This window comes from Cnephaeus nilssonii, assembly GCF_951640355.1.
Source record: "Cnephaeus nilssonii genome assembly, chromosome: 9".
Classification (NCBI taxonomy): Eukaryota; Metazoa; Chordata; class Mammalia; order Chiroptera; family Vespertilionidae; genus Cnephaeus; species Cnephaeus nilssonii.
In genome coordinates, this window is record NC_137080.1 from 61,588,887 (window position 1) to 61,608,357 (window position 19,471).

The window sequence follows — 19,471 nt, forward strand, 5'->3', positions numbered from 1 at the left end:
AAATCTCTGTCTGTAGTAAACGTGATGAGAGCATGCTCACCCTGAGAACAGCCTGAGGATCCAAACTCCTAACTCCAGAAATCACCATGATTTGTGCATGCATTACTCTTACAGGCAATGACCTCGTTATATTTTTATCACAGCTGTTATTTTATTTTCTCACATTGATGAATTCAAATCCTTCCAAGTATTGAATTACAGAGCAGTTCTTTTTAAAGGCCGATCAGCGACCCCATTAGTACACCACCTAAGTATAGAATTTTCTCAACTGAGCTTGTTATGTATCTTGGTGTCCTTCACCTTTCTTTTACCTGTAGCTCCTGTGTGAGTTTTACATGAGAGAACAAGAGAGAAAAGTAAGAAAGTACTTTCAGATCAGAAAGTTACATTTTATCCTGAAAGTAGCCCATAATGAAATTCTTTGAAGGCTACATATAGAATGTGTTCACATAAAATTCCTAAATTTGTACCTGGATGGCACTTTGAATCTACTCTTTTGTTCTTCCAAAATGGTATATATATTACAAATGAAAATAGTATAAGCACCAGCAAGGTAAGCCATGGATTATTTGCTCCTTTTTGGGCAAAGTTGGGTAAAGAAATTATCAAAATTTGGTTTGAAAATACAAGGAATATTTGTAAATGCATTCAAAATGTGAATGCAACATTAATTCTTTTTTTAAACAAGTGTAATCATTCAAATGAATAAATTTTCAAATAAAACATAATCAAAGACTATCAGCCAAATTAGAAAATTAGAGCTAAAAAGAATATCCCATTGAGATTTTTACAAAACAAAGGTAACTGTGGTTGGAAACCTGGTGCAGACAGTGAACAGGCAATGGACGCATCCTCTCCTCCTCATTTCCCAGAGACAGAGTTTTAACCTGGAGAACGCAGTGGTGGTCACAAGAAGGTCAATGTTGAGAGGGTGTTCCACTTGCTGTTTCCTAGCTCTGGGTGACCTCTCAGTGCCCGTCCAGAGCATCATGTTCTGACTGATGGCACCCCTTTAGCAATGACCAGCACTAACATCTCTCTTAATAGTACATTTCCCTCTATCTATTTTTGCAACAACTTGGAAACATTAAAAGTCCATCCCTTAAATGACTTTAATCAAACATTGCTTTTATTTGCTAGGAAGGTGAAGGAGGCAAAATATAACTGAGAGTTCATCCCCTAAGTTGAGTCATGCATTGCCAAACTATACTATCAAGTGCTGGGAATGTACCCCTTTACAAAATAAAAAGACATTACATATGCTGTCAGTGTGTCTTTAACCAAAATTGGGCTAATAAATGTGTTCGTTTAAAGGTAGCAAGTTGAACTAACGAAATTCCAATTATTGTTTTTATGAAATTAAATTTAATATATGAAATTACTACTCATATATTAAAGGTATTCTCAACTTAATGTTAAAGCTAATGCATACTTTCACTAGGTTATGTCTACCCTGCTCTATTTTCCAATTTCAAGAGTAGAACTTTCCTTTTGCATAACAAAGTAACAAAATTCATTTTTTGGAAATCAGTCAAAATATCAAATCCTGGTCTGGGCAAAACTCTAGAAAAAATCAAGGTACTATTTCTCACTTATATGGGGGGAAATACATATTTACAACATTATTGCACAACCTCTTCAATACAGACAGGATTATTCTTACCTCTAGAATGTATCTTAAGAAGTAAATTCAATACTTCTTAACAAATAAGACTTTAAATGTTTTTAATAAAAATAATGCTATGAGTGATAAGCCATCGTGGTTGTGTTAGGTTCAGTAGATCACAGTTCTATAGTAAGAAAACATTTATATTGGACACGTCACCCAAATGTCTTATGTATAGTACATTCCAAAGTACAGATTTGTTTTTACCATAATCAGTAACAGACTTTGGAGCACGTTGCTCTGTTTCAGTATTTCTCTTCTTGTTCTTGGACTTCCAAGCATGATACACTTTTAGTCTCCTATGAAATTCTTCTCTGCAAGCTGCCAGGAGCTCAATATCTACCAATTACATAGAAAGAGAGAGAGAAAAAAAGAACATCCTAATTTAGTTGTCTAGCATAATTATTCTGTGGCATAAACATATATATATATATATATATATATATATATATATATATATATATAGAATCTATATAATAAAAAGTTTTCATTTTAAAGTAATAGTACAAAATTAAAAGTAAGCTAATTATTGATAAAGATGAGTATTTTATGGTAGTATTATCTTTTATATTTACAGAATTTTATTATACATTACTATTTTTTTAATATAATTTATTGATTTTTTTACAGGTAGGAAGGGAGAGGGATAGAGAGTTAGAAACATCGATGAGAGAGAAACGTCGATCAGCTGCCTCCTGCACACCTCCTACTGGGGATGTGCCCACAACCAAGGTACATGCCCTTGACCGGAATCGAACCTGAGACCTTTCCGTCCACAGGCCGACGCTCTATTCACTGAGCCAAACCGGTTAGGGCCATTATTACTATTTTATATAATTTGTTCAACATAAGAATCTTGAACAAAACAAACAAACAAAAAGAAACCACCTTGGACTAAATAGGTTTTTTATAGATGAAGAACTTAAATTACAGAGGTTAAGTCACTTGTCCAAGGTCACAGGCTACTACAACAGAATAAAAAGGAATAAAAAGTCACTGTATTCAAATGCAAGCTAGATTTATATGCAATACATTTTTTGTTTGTAATTATGCAGATAAAATCAGTGAGGTGAGAAAGAACATAGTGAGAAGTCTGTACAATTATGACACTTTAGTTCCTATTTATAGTATTATGAATTCAACACTATGATTTAACCAAGAACTCAACTATGTGGGAACCTCTGGATATAGTATTTTACTCTATTCTGTTGGAAGAAAAAGTGTTAAAAAGGAGAGACTGGCCTGGCCAGTGTGGCTCAGTGGCTGAACATCAACCTATGAACCAGGAAGCCATGGTTTGATTCCCAGTCAGGGCACACTGCCTGGGTTGCTGACTTGATCCCCAATGGGCACATACAGGAGGCAGCTGATCGATGACTCATTCTCATCACTGATATTTCTATCTCTTGCTCCCTTTCCCTTCCTCTCTCTAAAATCAATAAAAACATATTTTTAAAAAATAAAAGGAAGGACTGCACTGCCATCTTTTCCTTTGCATCATGGACCAAAAGATTCTGGTATTTCATTATATATATTATATGAGATGGGCCAGTCATTAATATAGCCCAGACCATAATTCCTCTCTGTTTTTCTTCTCTGACCTAGGCAAGAGATAAGCAAAATGAATTTAACTTATTTAAGTATGTCTTCCTTTTAGCTTTGTGAGTAAATTAGGTCTTCATTTCAAGGCAACAGTAACAAAGAGGATGGCTTATACTAATTCATATGCAAATTTTAAAATAGCACCTCCAGCTGGGTATTTATTACCTGTTCGGTAGGGAGCCTTCCCATTTTTCATCCTTTCCATACACTTACCACAAGAAGTATTGATGGTATCACGTAGTTCTGCATATTTCCATTTACTAAGATCATGTTTCTTGGTACCAGCAGCTGCCTTGGTGGCTTGTACAGCAGGACCTCTGCAATTATTACATATTTTTACATATTTAAACTAGAAACATGAATGAAATGTTAACTAAAGAAGCAAGAAAGTGAGTGTAAGTTTAGGAACTGAAAATAACTACTAGAAAAACATAAGTTTTGTATCTCTGATGGATGAAATGAAGAATGGTGTACTATAGAATGCCCAGGTAAATTAAAATTTCCAGCGTGCCATTTAATAGCTATATTAGGAGGACTTCTGATTCCAAATTCTAGTACCATAGGTTTATCTAAAGTTAAAAAACGCATTTGTATGTATTCTTCAAAATCAGAAAATAAATCCTCAACATACATGAACAACATCATTAGAAGCACATTAAGGGTTTATGAGCCATTAGGCCACACAGTACCGTCACCTTAGACTATTGGAACCTACAGATGGCCAAGCCCCAATCACACCTCCTGGCTCAGGATCTCCCTAGGCATCTGGGTGTTTGCAGGGTCCACAGGTAAATGTCTAAAATGCAACCCGCCACATTAGTCATAAAGAAAGGCTCACAAGCTGCTGGGTTCTGGAAACTCCTGTGACCTTTTAACTTCACTGTTAAAGAACACTTAGAAAAAAGTTCTATAACAGGGGTGGGGAACCTTTTTCTGCCAAGGGCCATCTGGATATTTATAACATCATTCGCTTAATATAATTCACTTAATATCAATTTTTGTTGCTATGAAAAAAGCTCCTTGATTTATTGAATTCTGAGTCCCGCCTGTGGTTGCTCTGGCAGGGCCAGACCAAATGTTATCTCGAGCTTTAAACTTCGGGCAGGCCAGATGTTCCCCACCCCTGTTCTATAACCAGATAAAACCACACCCAAATATTTAGTGAGTAATAAATATGTAAATTAAAGGAAGGGGTTTTAGGTCATGAAGTTGATAACGGAGATTAAAAAGGGCACAAGTGTTATATATTGCCCAGTGTAACAGGAATATTTGAGTAGAAAGAGAGGAGGCACATTTTAAAAATTAAAAATATGTATAAAATAATAAATTTAAAATAAAATGGGATAAAGGCAACTTTTTCCTAGTAGTGCTACTTGGAGCTTAAGGTGTGTACATAATTTAAAATAATTATTCAGAAAATATGGGAACAACTTGTTTTCTGTAATAATGAACATTACTTTCCAGCAGCTTACACTAGCCACAGAGGAGACACTCAGAATAAGCTGCAAATTGACTTTTAAGCACAAAGTAACGAAGGAAGAACTTAAACACATCCTATTTCAAGACGTGAAAAGAAGATGACACAAATATTAAAAGAACTAAATATTAAAGAAGTAAAATATTGCTTCTCAGGTATCAAACAAGGAATTTCACCTTTATCATCCACTTCTCCAAAAATGTTCTCTCAAAGAGGAACAATCAAGATACAACACTAAAGTGAGCTACTTTCTCATCATTTTACGTTTTGAAGGATAACAACAACCCTGACAGTCAAGACACAGATAATGAGACTGACTGGAAAATGATGTGGGAGAATATGTACCCTTCTTCCTGAAATATAGGAAATTATTTCTTCAACAGTAAGCTTACCAATGAAATAAGCTACTTGTGCCTCCTTACAAGGCCTATTTATACTTTCATTTTAGAGAATAAAACACAACATACTTCAGCCTACATACTTAAAAATTGTTCGACACACATAAGCCTGAATAAAAACTAATGTGTGGCCATTTAGTCCTTCCTGCTTTTTGTGGTTAAAATCTGTTTTCGGTTTATTGAAGAATCCATATTTTTCATAAGCTGTGCGACTGGCAATCTGCCATGTAGCTCTTTCTTCTAAACTGCTTTGCTCAGAACGAGCCAGCTGTGTGTCAGCAAGGTCTATTACCCTTAACAATAAATTATGCTTTAACATTTATTCAGATTATGCATTCTTTTTTCCTTTCTTATAGCACTAAAATACCATTCAATAAACCAACAAAAAATTCTCTTTTCTTCTTAGCTCTTCTAAGAGTCTTTTCTAGGAGAGCAGCTGAAAATTGTTATGGGTTTTTTACTGTTGCTTTATTTTCTTTTGAAAGAAAAACTGAATTTACATAATATACCATTTATAGATTGTCAGAAAATACATGGGGTGTCAATATACATAGGGTGTGTTTTAATACTTTTAAAAATAATAACACTGAGTTCAAATTATTATTGCTTAAAATATGATTTTGGTATTACTAACTTTTAATTCATATTACCTCAAACAAAAACATACCTACTTAAAATCATACTCGGCATCCTAAGAAATACATGACTAAAATGCACCTTTGGAGTTATTAAAACAGTAAAATAAAGCTGTAGTTTATTGTTTAGACTTAACAGACATTCATGTAAAAAATACAGTAAAATAGTAGGAAAATTGACTTGATTTTTAAATATATTTTTAGACACCTTCAATTAATTTTGTAAGCTCAAAATTAACAGTTAAAATGTTATTGATTCATATCCATTTATAAAGGTAATGGACCAGATCCTGCTGGGAAGTTATAGCCTTTGGTGGCTGTTTTTACATCAGTGGTTTTTATTTTTGTTAATCCTCACCTGAGGATATTTTTTCCATTGATTTTTAGAGAGAATGAAAGGGAGGGGGGGAGAGAGAGAGAGAGAGAGAGAGAGAGAGAGAGAGAAACATCGATGTAAAAGACACATCCATTGGTTGCCTCGTGCCTGCAACCGTATGGGACTCTTCAGTCCAAGGGACCCTTCAATCCACAGGCCAATGCTCTATCCACTGAGCCAAACTGGCTAGGGCATACCAGTGGTTTTTAAACTATGTACTGTGGTGTAAAAATCCTTGGGAGCAGGATTCCCCCCTCCAACGAGGCACAGTGGTTCCCAGCCAGGGGGCAGCACCACCCTTGGAGGAAGTTTCATTTCATCAGGAAGACAGAAAGGGTTCCCCTAAGAGACTGAGCTGGTGGGGGCCAGTGATAAGCACAGCAGCAGTACTACCAACAAGGAAGAGTCTAATCCAAAAAGCCAGTGGTTTCACCACAGAAACGCCGATGGACAGGAACACTGGTTGTTATCTTTTTCTATGTGAGAGTGAAGTGACACTTCTTGTACAGAAAACATACATGGAAAGAGTATGTTATTCATATAACAGGTTCTGGTCCAAATATTGACAAGTAATTTAAAAATATGACTTTGAGGTGGCACGTATTCCCCCAGATTGTACTGCACTAACCTACTCAAGATTTCTGACATTTCTTTCGCCATTTGTTCCCTATAAAAGAATGATAATACAACACAGTTACATAAAAGACAATTACATATAAAGTACTTAAATATCTAAAAGCATAATTAAAATTTTATATTTAAAAAATATTTATATTTTCAATAGGATTATTGAGTTACTAACCATTCACTATTATTTTACTTTGTAAAAGTCTACAATATACTTTTTTACATACATAACCATAAAATACAGCAAAAATTTTGTTTAGATCCAGTTAAAGTTACTCGAACTTTCCTATTTTTGCAGTAAGAACTTTCATATAAAATCTCATGAGCGCCATGCTTCTGTGGTATTATTTTTTATGTACAGAATAAAATGTTCTAAATGCAGACAGGAAACTTGGCAGGATATAGATTCTATATAAAAATTTTACACTGGATTGCTTAGAAAATATTAATTAGCAAGGTGTAATGGTGGTAAAACAAGTTGATCTATTTTACACTGCCAGAGTTTAAATAATTCTGATGTATTCAAAGTTTGAGAATTCTAGATCAAAGCATATTTTCATTAAAAAAAAATCAAATGTATCAAGTACTTGTTAAATATTAAGATGAGAAGTGTTCTGACTTTTCAAGGACAAAAATTTCCCAAAGGACAAAACTTACTTATCTCTTATTACCCCAAAGAGTGTAACTTTCTCAATATTTGTTTAAATCTGTGAAATGGAATGGATGTTTCATCATGTTCCTGAATATTTTAACCTTATTATTTTCCTGTCCTTTGCTGTCTTCCTTCATAATTAATAAGTTCTCACTCATTCTATTCATCAGACTCTGGTAAACCCCCAAATCCTATAAGCCAGTAAAAATCAAAACAAAAGAAGATAGTAGCTGTGCCTCAGGGCACAGTTTCCTGGACGCCTGCCCAGACTCCCGGACTCCTGCATCTCTTTCCTTGTACTGGACACTGGCTAAGCTCAGGTACTGATGGAGATCTAGTTGAGCAAGCAGTCAGAGAAAAAGAAATCTTTCAAAACTGATGATCAAGGACAAGAAACACAAAGTAAAAAACACAAATGTAATCTAAAGAAACTGCCTATTGAGCAATGTATCAACCTCTCTTCAGGCTAGTCAGAATTTCCTAATGTTCAAACTCAGCATGATTTTGGTAACTATCTTTAATTCTATTATCACCTACCCCTAGGTTTCTATCAGTGCCCAAGAGCACCTCTGATTTTACCACCGCTTTCTCCTGAAGCTCCCTCCAACTCCCGTCCCACAGCAGGTTTCAAGGGAATCGGAGCTCTTTCGCTACCTGGACTGTCAATCGTATAGCAGTTTCTCTGTATACCCCCCACACACACACACACTTCACTGGATGGCAATCTCTACTGATTTAATATCTCGCCTGCCCTATGTTACACCAAATATACTGAATAGAAATGGTTCCTGCATCCAGGTGCTTTTTCCCTTCTGATTTTCCCAGACTACATGCAGATGCTCACAATTTCACCTTAGACCATCGGTTACAGGGCTGAATTCAAGCTCAACTGCTAACTATAAAGAAGTTTTTTAATGGAGGGTGAGAGCATCCACTCAGTAACATTTTCAAACAACCTGGTGTGTTGTGGTGAACAATGGTGTTGGCATTTGATGGGGTGAGGGGTCAGGGATGCCAAATGTCCTGCACAAGGAAGAGCTGTCCTATGCCTCATGGGACTTTAACATGTCCACCACATGTTGAGGTGAAGTGCACACACACATAAATAGTTTTACGTGGAAACAAAGTTTTACATGTAGAAGAACTTTTTTTGCCTGGTTTTATCATTCAGATAATTTCTGTAAGAATGCACCTATTGCAAAATGGAGAGGAGAGTGTACTTAACTCTGTCCAGAACTTTACAAAGGACTGTTCACAACTGCATGGCATTTACTGACTGATGTAACATTCTTATATAAATTTGCGTTTGAAGTGGTTGCATTCATGGTGATCTTATGTATACATGCAAACATTTGAGTATTTGATTGTATTTTTCTGTAGTTGTAACCAAGCACTTTTCATATTAAAATAACCATTGCTTCATTATAAATTACTGTGCTTTTACTTCTCTTTAACATGCATTGTTTGGAGAACTATATATACACATGCATCATTTTTACATTTGTTATTGGTATCTGTGTCTGAGGAGTTGAGAACCATTACTATAAGAGTTGTGGCCTAAAAGCTGTTAATATTCAGATTTTATGCATATTCAAAATAAATACAAAAATGTATTTATTCTGATACATAGGGTGTGTATGTGTGTGTAATTTTATATGTATAGTATGTGTAAAATACAAGCAAAAATGTATTTTATACATATATCCCAAATGTTACTTAGATTCTCTCTCTGTGGAGAGATTTGCATAACAAAAAGATACATCAGCATCAAAATTAGCATTATATATATAACTTCAGATTATAAACTATTTTAGATATCAGTAGAATAAACTATCATAGCTGCTGAAAACTAAGCTATCTATTATGACTCAAATATTTTATTTATTCTTACTTATATTTCCATATCTGTTTCTATAAAGACAATGAGTAGTAAATAATTAAAAACACATAAAACAAAATGAGTGTTTAAACAATGTTAGAAAACACAAAGAAGGAAACCAAGTCATATACTACTGTGACTGAACACCATACAAGAGCCTTAAACATTTTTCCTGGCAAAGAAAAGATTAGTTATCTTATTCTTTTTAATAAAAGAAAATAATGTAAAATTCACTTCAATAAGGAAACGATTTCTCCAAAAGAAGTATCCATAACCTGTTAAAAAGGAAGTTATATGACTAAGTCAAATTGTAAAAAGCGAAATGACGTACGGTGTCATTTTGGGTCTTGCTCCGTTAATTCTGTGAAAAGAATACATTTTAGTTAATATCATAACCCATTCTGATTGTGAAAATCTGGATTGTGCCCAACTTATGTTTTAGTGCCTTTACTGATTTAAAAAAGTGCACAATCTTTATTTAATCTACATGTGAGATTACTCATAATTTCAGATACAGGCACATACCTTGTTTTATTGTGATTTGCTTCACTGAGCTTCACAAATGTTGTGTTTTTTACAAATTGAAGACAAGACCCTCCACCAGCACAAAGTTTATGACTCACTTTACTGCAGTTATTTGGAACTGACCCCGCAATATCTTCAAGGTATGCCTGTTATATGAAATCATAACTTTGCATCCAGGATCATGTGTGTAATTGATTGAGATCAAATTTTAAAACATATTACACATGTGAAAAATAATTCTTACTTAGAAGTTACTGGATGGGTACCCAAGCTGGAAAAGTAACTTGAAATTGTTTATTGCAGCAGAATCCATCTACATATATTTTTAAATACATCACAGAACCCAAGAACATACTAAGAACAGGGCTTGGGAGTTCTTATTCATAAATTGTTAGACTTCAGTACTAACAAAGGCAAAATAAATATTCAAAAACATTAATTTAGGCCCTGGAGTAAGATAAAATTATCAAACATGGGGCATCAGTATAGAACATCATCCATAACACAGTGCTAATGCTTCTAGTGCAGAGTATACACTAGCCAGGAGATCTGGAGGAGAAGGCATTCACGGGACCAGGGGTCAGAGAAAGCTTCCTGGGAGAGAGGCTTACAGGCAGGGCTCCAATGGGCATTCGAGAGGAGGGGACAGCATCTCCAGGCCTGTCCCATGGGAGAACTAAAATGAACTCTTCCTCCCTTCAAGTTATAACTACTTGAATATCCCCTAATCACTTAGTTGTGGTCCCGTTACCTAGTTAATTCTGCTTCACCTAAGTCACAGGTGACTTGTCATTTTTGTCAAAGGTCCTAAATGGTCCACTCTCCCTGAGACCACCCACTTTGGAAGAAGTGCATCTTTCTGAAGATGGGAAGCAGTGCACATATGAGCGAGTATCTTACACACAGTATAAGGAATGGTACTGCATGTAGCTGAATATTTCAAAGGCTCACACATAAAGCTTGGCCATGAATACCAACAATGACTACATGAATGAGCCCTTTAGAAATGACTTTCAGCCATACTAAAGCCAGCTCTGCCCATTTCAGTCTGTCCTCACACATTAGGAATGGCAGCTGTAAGAGCCTGGCTTGTTTAGGAGCCTGGCCAACCCACTGGTCAGTTATACACAAAGACTCCCGGCCACTGCAACATAACACAGGTGGGAGGAATGGAACAGCAGCTAAGCTAAGTCTGCACATACAAAAGCCATAGATCAGGCGTCCTCAAACTACGGCCCGCGGGCCACATGCGGGTGTTTTTGCCGTTTTGTTTTTTTACTTCAAAATAAGATATGTGTAGTGTGCATAGGAATGTGTTCATGGTTTTTTTTAAACTATAGTCCGGCCCTCCAACTGTCTGAGGGACAGTGAACTGGCCCCCTGTTTAAAAAGTTTGAGGACCCCTGCCATAGATGGATGGAAATGATTTAATTATGGCGAAATGTTAACCAAGAGCCCAACTATTGGACTCAAACCCAACAGCTTAAAGAATTATTATAATACCTGTGCTTGATAGGCCTATTCAGTTTATTTCATATAATATACTTCCATATACAATCCAGGCCCCAGAACTCCCCAATATAATCACTTACTAAAAAAAGTGTGAAGGTAAGTTAACATACCCTTTTCCTTCTCTATCTTGTTTTCAGCTAAATAAAATCTAAACACTACTTTATAATATATAACAAGTTTTTCCTTTCAGAAGGAAACAGCAACATCTACTATTTTTTATTATATTTTGTCATAAACAGTGCTCTAACATTCTGAAAAGCATAGTTACATATATGAATGTGCCTCACCATACATATAGATCATATATACCTACAAATAAAGGAACTCCACAAACTAGTTTTGCTCTGTTTTTACAAATAATCAAAATTACTAATATTTCCATATTCTAAATTTAAAATGAATCTATTATATTAAAACCTTCCTGAAACTTTTACTAAGTATTTCCATATTCCTCCACACTCCAATAACATATAGTATTTAGAGATAATTCAGAAACCTGAGGAGCCAAAATATTTCAATGTATAAACCTTCCTTCTTGGAAAAGGAAATCTATTTATTCTGATACATAGGGTGTGTATGTGTGTGTAAAATTTCCCTTCATTTCAAATGTTAGGATATATATAATTTGCATTAGGAAAATAATAAATACCAACCTCAAATATATTAAACTGGATTATAATAAAGTGACTGATTTCTATTACAGTATTTAATGGCAGGTATTTAGGAATTAGATGTCTACCTTAAACCAGAAATATAAAGATACAATACTCTTCAGCAATCAGAGTAAAAATTGATACGTTTTCTTAAAATACTCATAAACTGAAGTATCAGTTTTGTTCTTCGATAGTTTAACAATTTGACAAATCAATTTGTTTCATTCCTTTGGGTGTAAGAATGGATACAAATAAGTTTTAAATGATTTTACTTAAAATATACCAGGAGCTAAGGAATATGATCTCTCCTATTACCTTCAGGCTGAAGTGAGAGGCACCGAGGGAGACAGCAGCGGGCGCGCCACACCCCCCCGCGGCCCGTACCTGCGGAGCGCCAGGTCCACCTGGGCCTCGTCACTGATGAGCTCTGCTTCGCTCTGGGCGATCCTCAGGGCCAGCTCGCGGTCCCTGCGCTCCTGCTCCAGCACCGCTTGCTGCTGGGACTCCTCCTCCCGCTGTCGGGCCAGCTGCTCCTCCACTTCAGCCTGCCGAGGACAGAAAGCAGGTTCAGCGAAGTGCCCCCACATGTCTCCTTGGTCATTTCTACTCCTACTTAAAATTGTTCCGACAAGTTCCTTAGTAAGGAATGTATCATCTAACCGGAAAGCTCTTCAGTCTCTATTCTCTTCTATATTATAATTTATACTTGCTCTTCCCAAATCTAAGAGAAGGCAGAGAAACCACAGTTCCACCATTCTGTAACGATGAGTGTCCCAAACATCACAGTATCCCAGGTACCACGTTAACACTAACACCAGACAAGCAGATGTCAGGAATTTAAGGTGTTGGTTGTGCTCAGGATCCTATCGAATAAAGAGGGAATATGCTAATTGACCCTCATGCCGTTGCAAAGATGGTGGCGCCCATAGCCCATAAGGAGGGAATTGGCTGCCCCGCCCTCAAAAATGGCAGCGCCCACGGCCACAAGATGGCGGCGCTCACTCCCCTCAGCCCCCCAGCCACCCAGGGCCAGGCCCGAGGCACAGGCAAGCCTCGGATGGCAGCTGCCCTGCTGCCCAGGGCTGCCCGAGGCTCAGGTAACCAGGGCCGGCCGAGGCTTGCACTGCCAGCAGTGGCAGCAGCAGAGGTGTGATGGGGCGTCGCCTTCCCCTGATTGCCGGGTCGTCTCCCGCCCCTGAGGGCTCCCAGACTGTGAGAGGGGGCAGGCCGGGCTGAGGGATCCCCCCTCCAGTGTATGAATTTTCATGCACCAGTCCTTTAGTAAATTAATAAAGCCAAGAAACTCAAATACATGATCAATTACTCTCAGACATGGAATTTTTTAAAAATGGGGTGAGGAAAGAATCTTATCCTAGTTTATTACTGTTAGTATCTATAACATTATAAAATAATATTTTATAATTTGTTTAACTGGAGAAATCTACGTTTTAAAATTATATTTTAAATAAATGTTCATCGGCTTTCCCCTAGGCATAATAATAACAACAAACTAATATTTATTGAACTGAACACTGTTTGAAATGCTTTAACATGTGTTAACTCATTTGATACTCACAACTATTATTTACCCACATTCCACAGAGAGGAACTGTGGCCCACAGTCACTCATTGTGACTTGTACAATGTCATAATTTCTGTCAGTGACAGAGGCTGGATCTTAACTCACGTCCCTGACTCCAAAGTCCCTGCCCATAACCATTTCAGAAACTGCTTTTCATCTCTGAGATAAACCAATGACAGCTTATCTAGCAAATCAAGATCTTGCTTTCACTTCTTTTGTTTAATTTTTTAGATTCTATTTTGATAGACATTCAGTTCAACTGTCTAATCAGTACATACCTGAATACGTTTTTCATCATCTTCCCTTTTCTTTCTCTCTTCTTCTTCTTGTTTTCTCTTTGCTTCCATCTCAAGTTTCCTTAAAAAAAGAAAGAAACTAACTCTTCAAAAACTTTATAGAAAAATCAGGAATCCTTCAGAAGGCAATTTAAACTATTAATAAACAAAGGTTACAGAATGGGGGCTCACATTAACCTCCTGACCATATACATTATCATTTTTTAAATCTAGCTCTACTGACAATAAATCTTCTGAAACAAAACAAATACATTATATTGCATAACCTTTAACATCTCTAGAGTAACTTGGTTACAAAGCCTAGTTGCAAGGTCCTGATTACATGTGCTTCCCTCTACTCCTTCTCCAATTAAACAACTCATGTTCCTTCTGTCTACCCAATTATGCAAACCTTTCAAAACATTACCAGTTTTAAAACTGCAGAAAAGTAGAAGAGCCTTTTTTCTAGCTTATTAAATAATACACAAGTCACTGCTTTAAAGGAAGTTAAGAGATCCTCAGGTATAAGAATCTAACCAAAATTCATATTATTGTTAAAATCATTTTATGTTATGATATTATGGATTTTTCCCCATTTTTCAAACTTATTCTAAAATTACAGTCATGAGCAGCACAACAACATTTTGGTCAACAATGGACTGTATATACAATGGTGTTATGCCATACATACAGCCTACGTGTGTAGTAGGCTATACCATCTAGGTCTGTGTAAGTTCACTCTATGATACTCACACAAGGATGAAATCACCTAATGACACATTTCTCAGGACATATTTCCATCATTAAGCAGCATATGACTATAGTATCTATATATATAAAAGGCTAATATGCAAAGTTTCCCCTCAGGAGTTTGACTAGGAGACTGGGAGTTCGATCGCTCGCTATGACATGCGCTGACCACCAGTGGGCAGCGTGGAACATGGCGGGCGACCAACAGCAGCGATGGAGTGCTGAGGGAGAGAGGAAAGGAGGAAGCGGGGAGGCGGGGAACCTGATTGGCCCTGATCATAGGCCAGGCCTAGGGACCCTTCCCGTGCATGAATTTCATTCACTGGTCCTCTAGTTTTTAAACAAAAAACTACTTTTAAAAATAAGAAAATATATTAACCAACACCACCAAAAATTCACTGTTCTGTTAGCTTCTAATTCAAAACGACAATATGAATGCCTTACATCCGCCTTTCCTCCTCTTCCTTTCTTCGACGTTGTTCATCTTCTTCACGTCTTTTTCTTTCTTTTTCCATTTCTTCTTGAATACGCCTCAGCCTTTCAGCTTCCTCTTCCTGCTGTTTCTTTTTCTGTAAAGCACTGAGGAGCTCCTCTGAGCTTTTAACTAGTGCATCGTATTCTTTCTGTATCTGTTCCCTTGTCATCATAGTGGACTTTAAAACAATAATAAACATGTACTTAAAAAGTTATCTCTTCTGCTGCACAACAATGTGAATATACTGAACACTACTGAATTTGTACATTTTAAAATCGTTAAGATGGTAACTTTAATGTTATGTGCCCTTATAACAAAATAAATATGGACATATACAGCAAAGACTGGAAAAGTTGGTAAGCAATAAGCCCATTATCTTTATTATACTATTTGTACACTTAAAAGTTACCTTTCCACACAAATCTCTACATCTATTTCCTATTAATCAAGTAATCAAATATCTAAAGTGGTACTGTGGACAAAATAACATACTGTAGGTAACCATTATTTTTTAAGAAATTATTAATTTTGTCAGAGTTTACTACTCTTTAATAATAATGTTCAAATAGTACTTAAGGAATATTTAAGAAATTATTAAATACATCCCAAATTGTTGAAGTGAGCCTTCAGAAAATGTGGCTTGGTTGATTTTAATTGATTAATACCATATAAATAGGGATGGCTCTTAACAGATTTGTAAAATCGGCTAAGCTTATCCAAAGCATTTTCATTCTTCTTTTGCTCCTCTTTCTCCATTCTGTCTCTAAGATTGACCACTGTCTACATAAAATATCTGCAGGAAACAGAGTAAAAGGCTTGCTTTAAGGTATTATATCCACGTAACTGCACTGACTCATTTAACTAGATGAGAAAAACATTAACACCCTAAAAAATAACAGAAAAAGATATGAAGAGACAGATGGAATGTAATTACAAGCATATAGAAAAAATTTTCAATCCCACTGATGATCAAATAAATGAAAATCAATACCAAAAAAAGGCCCCATTTATTCTGACAAATTTGGAGGAAAATTGCTATTTTCATAACAGTTAAGTAATTTATGATACAGCCTATATGAAGATAATATAATTATAGGAACAAGGCATATGGCATGATGATAGGGACAGAAAACTAAATGTACATTAGGGTAAGAACTATGCAAAAATACATGCATATAAAATAAGACAGGAAGGGAAATTTACAACAAAAAAAAACAGTTAAATGTGTTACTTTGGTAAGGATTTTTTGGTGACTTTCTCTAAATTGTTAATATTACATTACTTTTATCATTTAAAAATTGGTTTCTGAAAGTAGAAAAACATGAAACAAAATAATTTGCATTAATCCTCTCTCAGTAATGATTATGCAAAAGCTTACCAAAAGAGTAGTTAGTTACTATTTAAAGTAAATACAATAGCATTTTAGCATTTTACAAAGAGTATTTTAGTTACTATTTTTTTGGGGGGTGGGGGGGATCTTTCCTAGCAACAGATGAAAGTGCTTAACTTTGCTCTTTTTAAAGTTCTGCTATGGAAATTTTCAAGCCATTAGGGGACCCCTATAATGAGCATCACTTGTCATCACTGGGACTCAACATTTGTAACACTTTGTATCCTTAACACAGTAATGCATTTTCCTATACAATTTTAACACCAATAACTAAAGATATTAAATTACTTCAAAAAGTCAAAGCCATTTAGATTAAAATTACTTACCTTAATTTTGGCCATTAACGAATCAATAGAAATTTCAAGATCCTTGACCTGTTTATTCACCTCCGGTTTTCCATCTTTCAGTGCATTTACTACTTCATTGAACTTATCAAGCCGTTTTTTCAGTGTGCCGACCTTAACCAGGCCGTCGATGCTGTAAAGATAATGCTGCGTCAGTCTAATTTCACTATGTAATGCTATACATTGATTTTTCATTTTAATAAAATGCAAAACATATTAAGCAGGATATTTTACTCCTATATTCATATTATTCAGTATTCTTTTTTTTTTAAGATAACTTGTTGAAGGTAAAAAATAATAATAATAATCAAATATGGGTGTGAATGACATTGATACCTGTCCACAGGATTGGAGCCTTCTATATTTACATTGAAAGTTTTGAGAAATCAAATTATAGAAGGCTTTGAAAGAGTCACCTAGTCTCTTTAAAAGGCATTAAAGATCAACAGGTATTCAGACCTCCAAGTTTAAAGAGTATCAGTTAATAATAAAAGAAGCAAATAAGAAATAAAGACTAAATTTATAGCGAGACAATTGCTACAGATAATTCAGAAAACATTAGTAAGGTTTTTTTATATTAATAAGGTTTTTAAAAACTATGTCAACGTGACATTTGTCAAGAAACTCGAGTCACTAAAATAATCAGAATAAAAGAGCTTCTTTCATTCTTCTTTCATTCCATTTATTTCAACCTTCTATAGTGTCTAAATTTCTGTAAGCTCCTTCAAATCCTTTTGTAGAAAGAGGCTAGCAATGAAGTAATTAAACTAATTTCCAATAAATCATACAAATAACAGAGTAATACATCTTTTTACAAAAACGTGAGAAAAGAGAAAACTCTGAGTATCCCAACCGCTCTTCATTATGACTTCATAGTCATTTCATATTTGAGTAATTAGGTTTTGTTGGATTCTTTAGGCACTATTCATCTTACCGAGGTTTGTGTCTCCTTTTGCAAAGCCACATTCGAATAGTTTTTTGCATTTTAATGCAGGCTTGAGCTCGATATTTTATTTTGTTTTTCACTATGTGTAAGAGAAAAATATGATATAAAATTATTCTGTTTAACTCAGACCTATAACCGTTTTAAAAACCACTCACTTTCATAAAGCAGTTCTCAAGAAACATGAACTCTCATATTATACCAGACATCAAAATCAGGAAGTTTAACATTTAATTCTGTATACTTCTTAAAATAAAAGCACACCATGTATACTACTACATTTACATTCTGAATGTATTATTTCCTTGTTATGCTACACCACTGCCTCTCAAACTGCCCTAGGTAATGTTGGTCTATGAAACATTAACAGGTATGTCTCGAAAAAAAGGATTCATCTGTCATATGAATTTAGGAAAAACTAAATGCTACTTTTGGAGATTCACAATGAACATATTGAATGAAGCTTCTGACAATCCTACAGTAAAGGTACTTATTTGATATTTAACTTCAGTTACCTAGAATGTCCTAGATTGCTCTGACCTTGAAACATTGTTGAGCTTCTCTATCATCCTGCAAAGATCCTGACTAGCTGCTGACTTCACCACTGCACAACACAGTCCATGAACAAATGGTACAGTATAGCCAACTTTAATATAATGTGTTGTCCATCAACATGCAATGTATTAAGCTGAAAGCAATAAACTATAGTGACAACTTTGTTTATATTTTACTTGGAAAATGAGGGGGGAAGAGTTTTTGTCACCTTTTTTATTACAGCAATCCTTTTACCTACATTCATAATTGTTTAACAAAAGACCTCAATAATAACGTTTGCACAGTTCATTTTCATTAGGTCAAAGGAATTTTATTTTTATATTAATAAGGAACAATTTACACTGAATCTCTTTCATGTGTCTAGCACTGTTCCAGGTATTCGGTGAGTTTGGAAGGAGAGAAAATTATACATTTAATCAAATTACTCACAATAGCTCCCTACAATTAAAGGTTTCCATAGACCCTCAGGAACCCAAAAAAAATTCTGCCCCTCACCCTTGCTTGGGGTCAGAGGTAAGTTGTCCATACAACCTGGCCAGAAACACAAGAGAAAGCAGCTCAGCACAGAGTGTCTGAGCACAGGGTCTGAGGGAGCAGAGGCAGGAGAAGGGCTGAAAGGACAGCTGAAGCCCCACTCTGTGATCTTGAAAGACTTTAGACTTTGCTCTGCGTTAAAGGGAGCCTCCATACAAGGCTTTGAGTTTGGAGAGAGAAGTCTGGGAACCCAGGAAAACCAATCTGGGAGCCACTGAAGCTACCATGCAAGCGGAGGAGGGGCTCCACGAAGGCACTGGCAATAGAGAGGGAAGACGGTACAGTATTTGGAGGAGGAATCAACAGGGTCTGTTGACTGACAAGATTTCAGGGACAAGAAAGGAGAAACCGTTAAAACCCTGAAATTTTTGGCATGTTGTACTGATGATGCCACGCAGGTGGGAAGAGTTCTGGCTCAAGTCTGAGAGATTAGGGGATGGTGTGGGAAAGGTGGGGGGTGGGGAGAGAAAAGAATCAAGACAATGACTTCTGCTTTGTTTAGGACACGATGAAATTAATTCTCCTTCATACATTCAAATTAAGAAGTACCACATACACTCAAAAAAAAAGTCCACAAACACTCATTTATCACATCCTGCACATGAGCTACTACTTGAGGAA

General features: G+C 35.9%; 1 protein-coding gene across 9 annotated transcripts in view; it reads right to left on the bottom strand.

Moving 5' to 3' along the window:
* Window positions 1-19,471, bottom strand: part of MYO6 (myosin VI) — a 151,448-nt gene that overhangs the window by 8,674 nt on the left and 123,303 nt on the right. For 4 of the 9 annotated variants that reach the window (XM_079780285.1, XM_079780284.1, XM_079780283.1 and 1 more), the window contains exons 24-33: window positions 17,753-17,843; window positions 16,801-16,951; window positions 15,054-15,262; window positions 13,863-13,941; window positions 12,387-12,547; window positions 10,082-10,108; window positions 9,644-9,673; window positions 6,783-6,821; window positions 3,482-3,585; window positions 1,874-2,005 (exon numbers count right to left, since the gene is read on the bottom strand). In XM_079780285.1, coding sequence (XP_079636411.1) covers window positions 1,874-2,005; window positions 3,482-3,585; window positions 6,783-6,821; window positions 9,644-9,673; window positions 10,082-10,108; window positions 12,387-12,547; window positions 13,863-13,941; window positions 15,054-15,262; window positions 16,801-16,951; window positions 17,753-17,843 — 1,023 coding nt within the window. The remainder of the gene's footprint in view (window positions 1-1,873; window positions 2,006-3,481; window positions 3,586-6,782; window positions 6,822-9,643; window positions 9,674-10,081; window positions 10,109-12,386; window positions 12,548-13,862; window positions 13,942-15,053; window positions 15,263-16,800; window positions 16,952-17,752; window positions 17,844-19,471) is intronic. The other 5 variants (XM_079780288.1, XM_079780289.1, XM_079780290.1 and 2 more) reach the window with 3 other exon arrangements.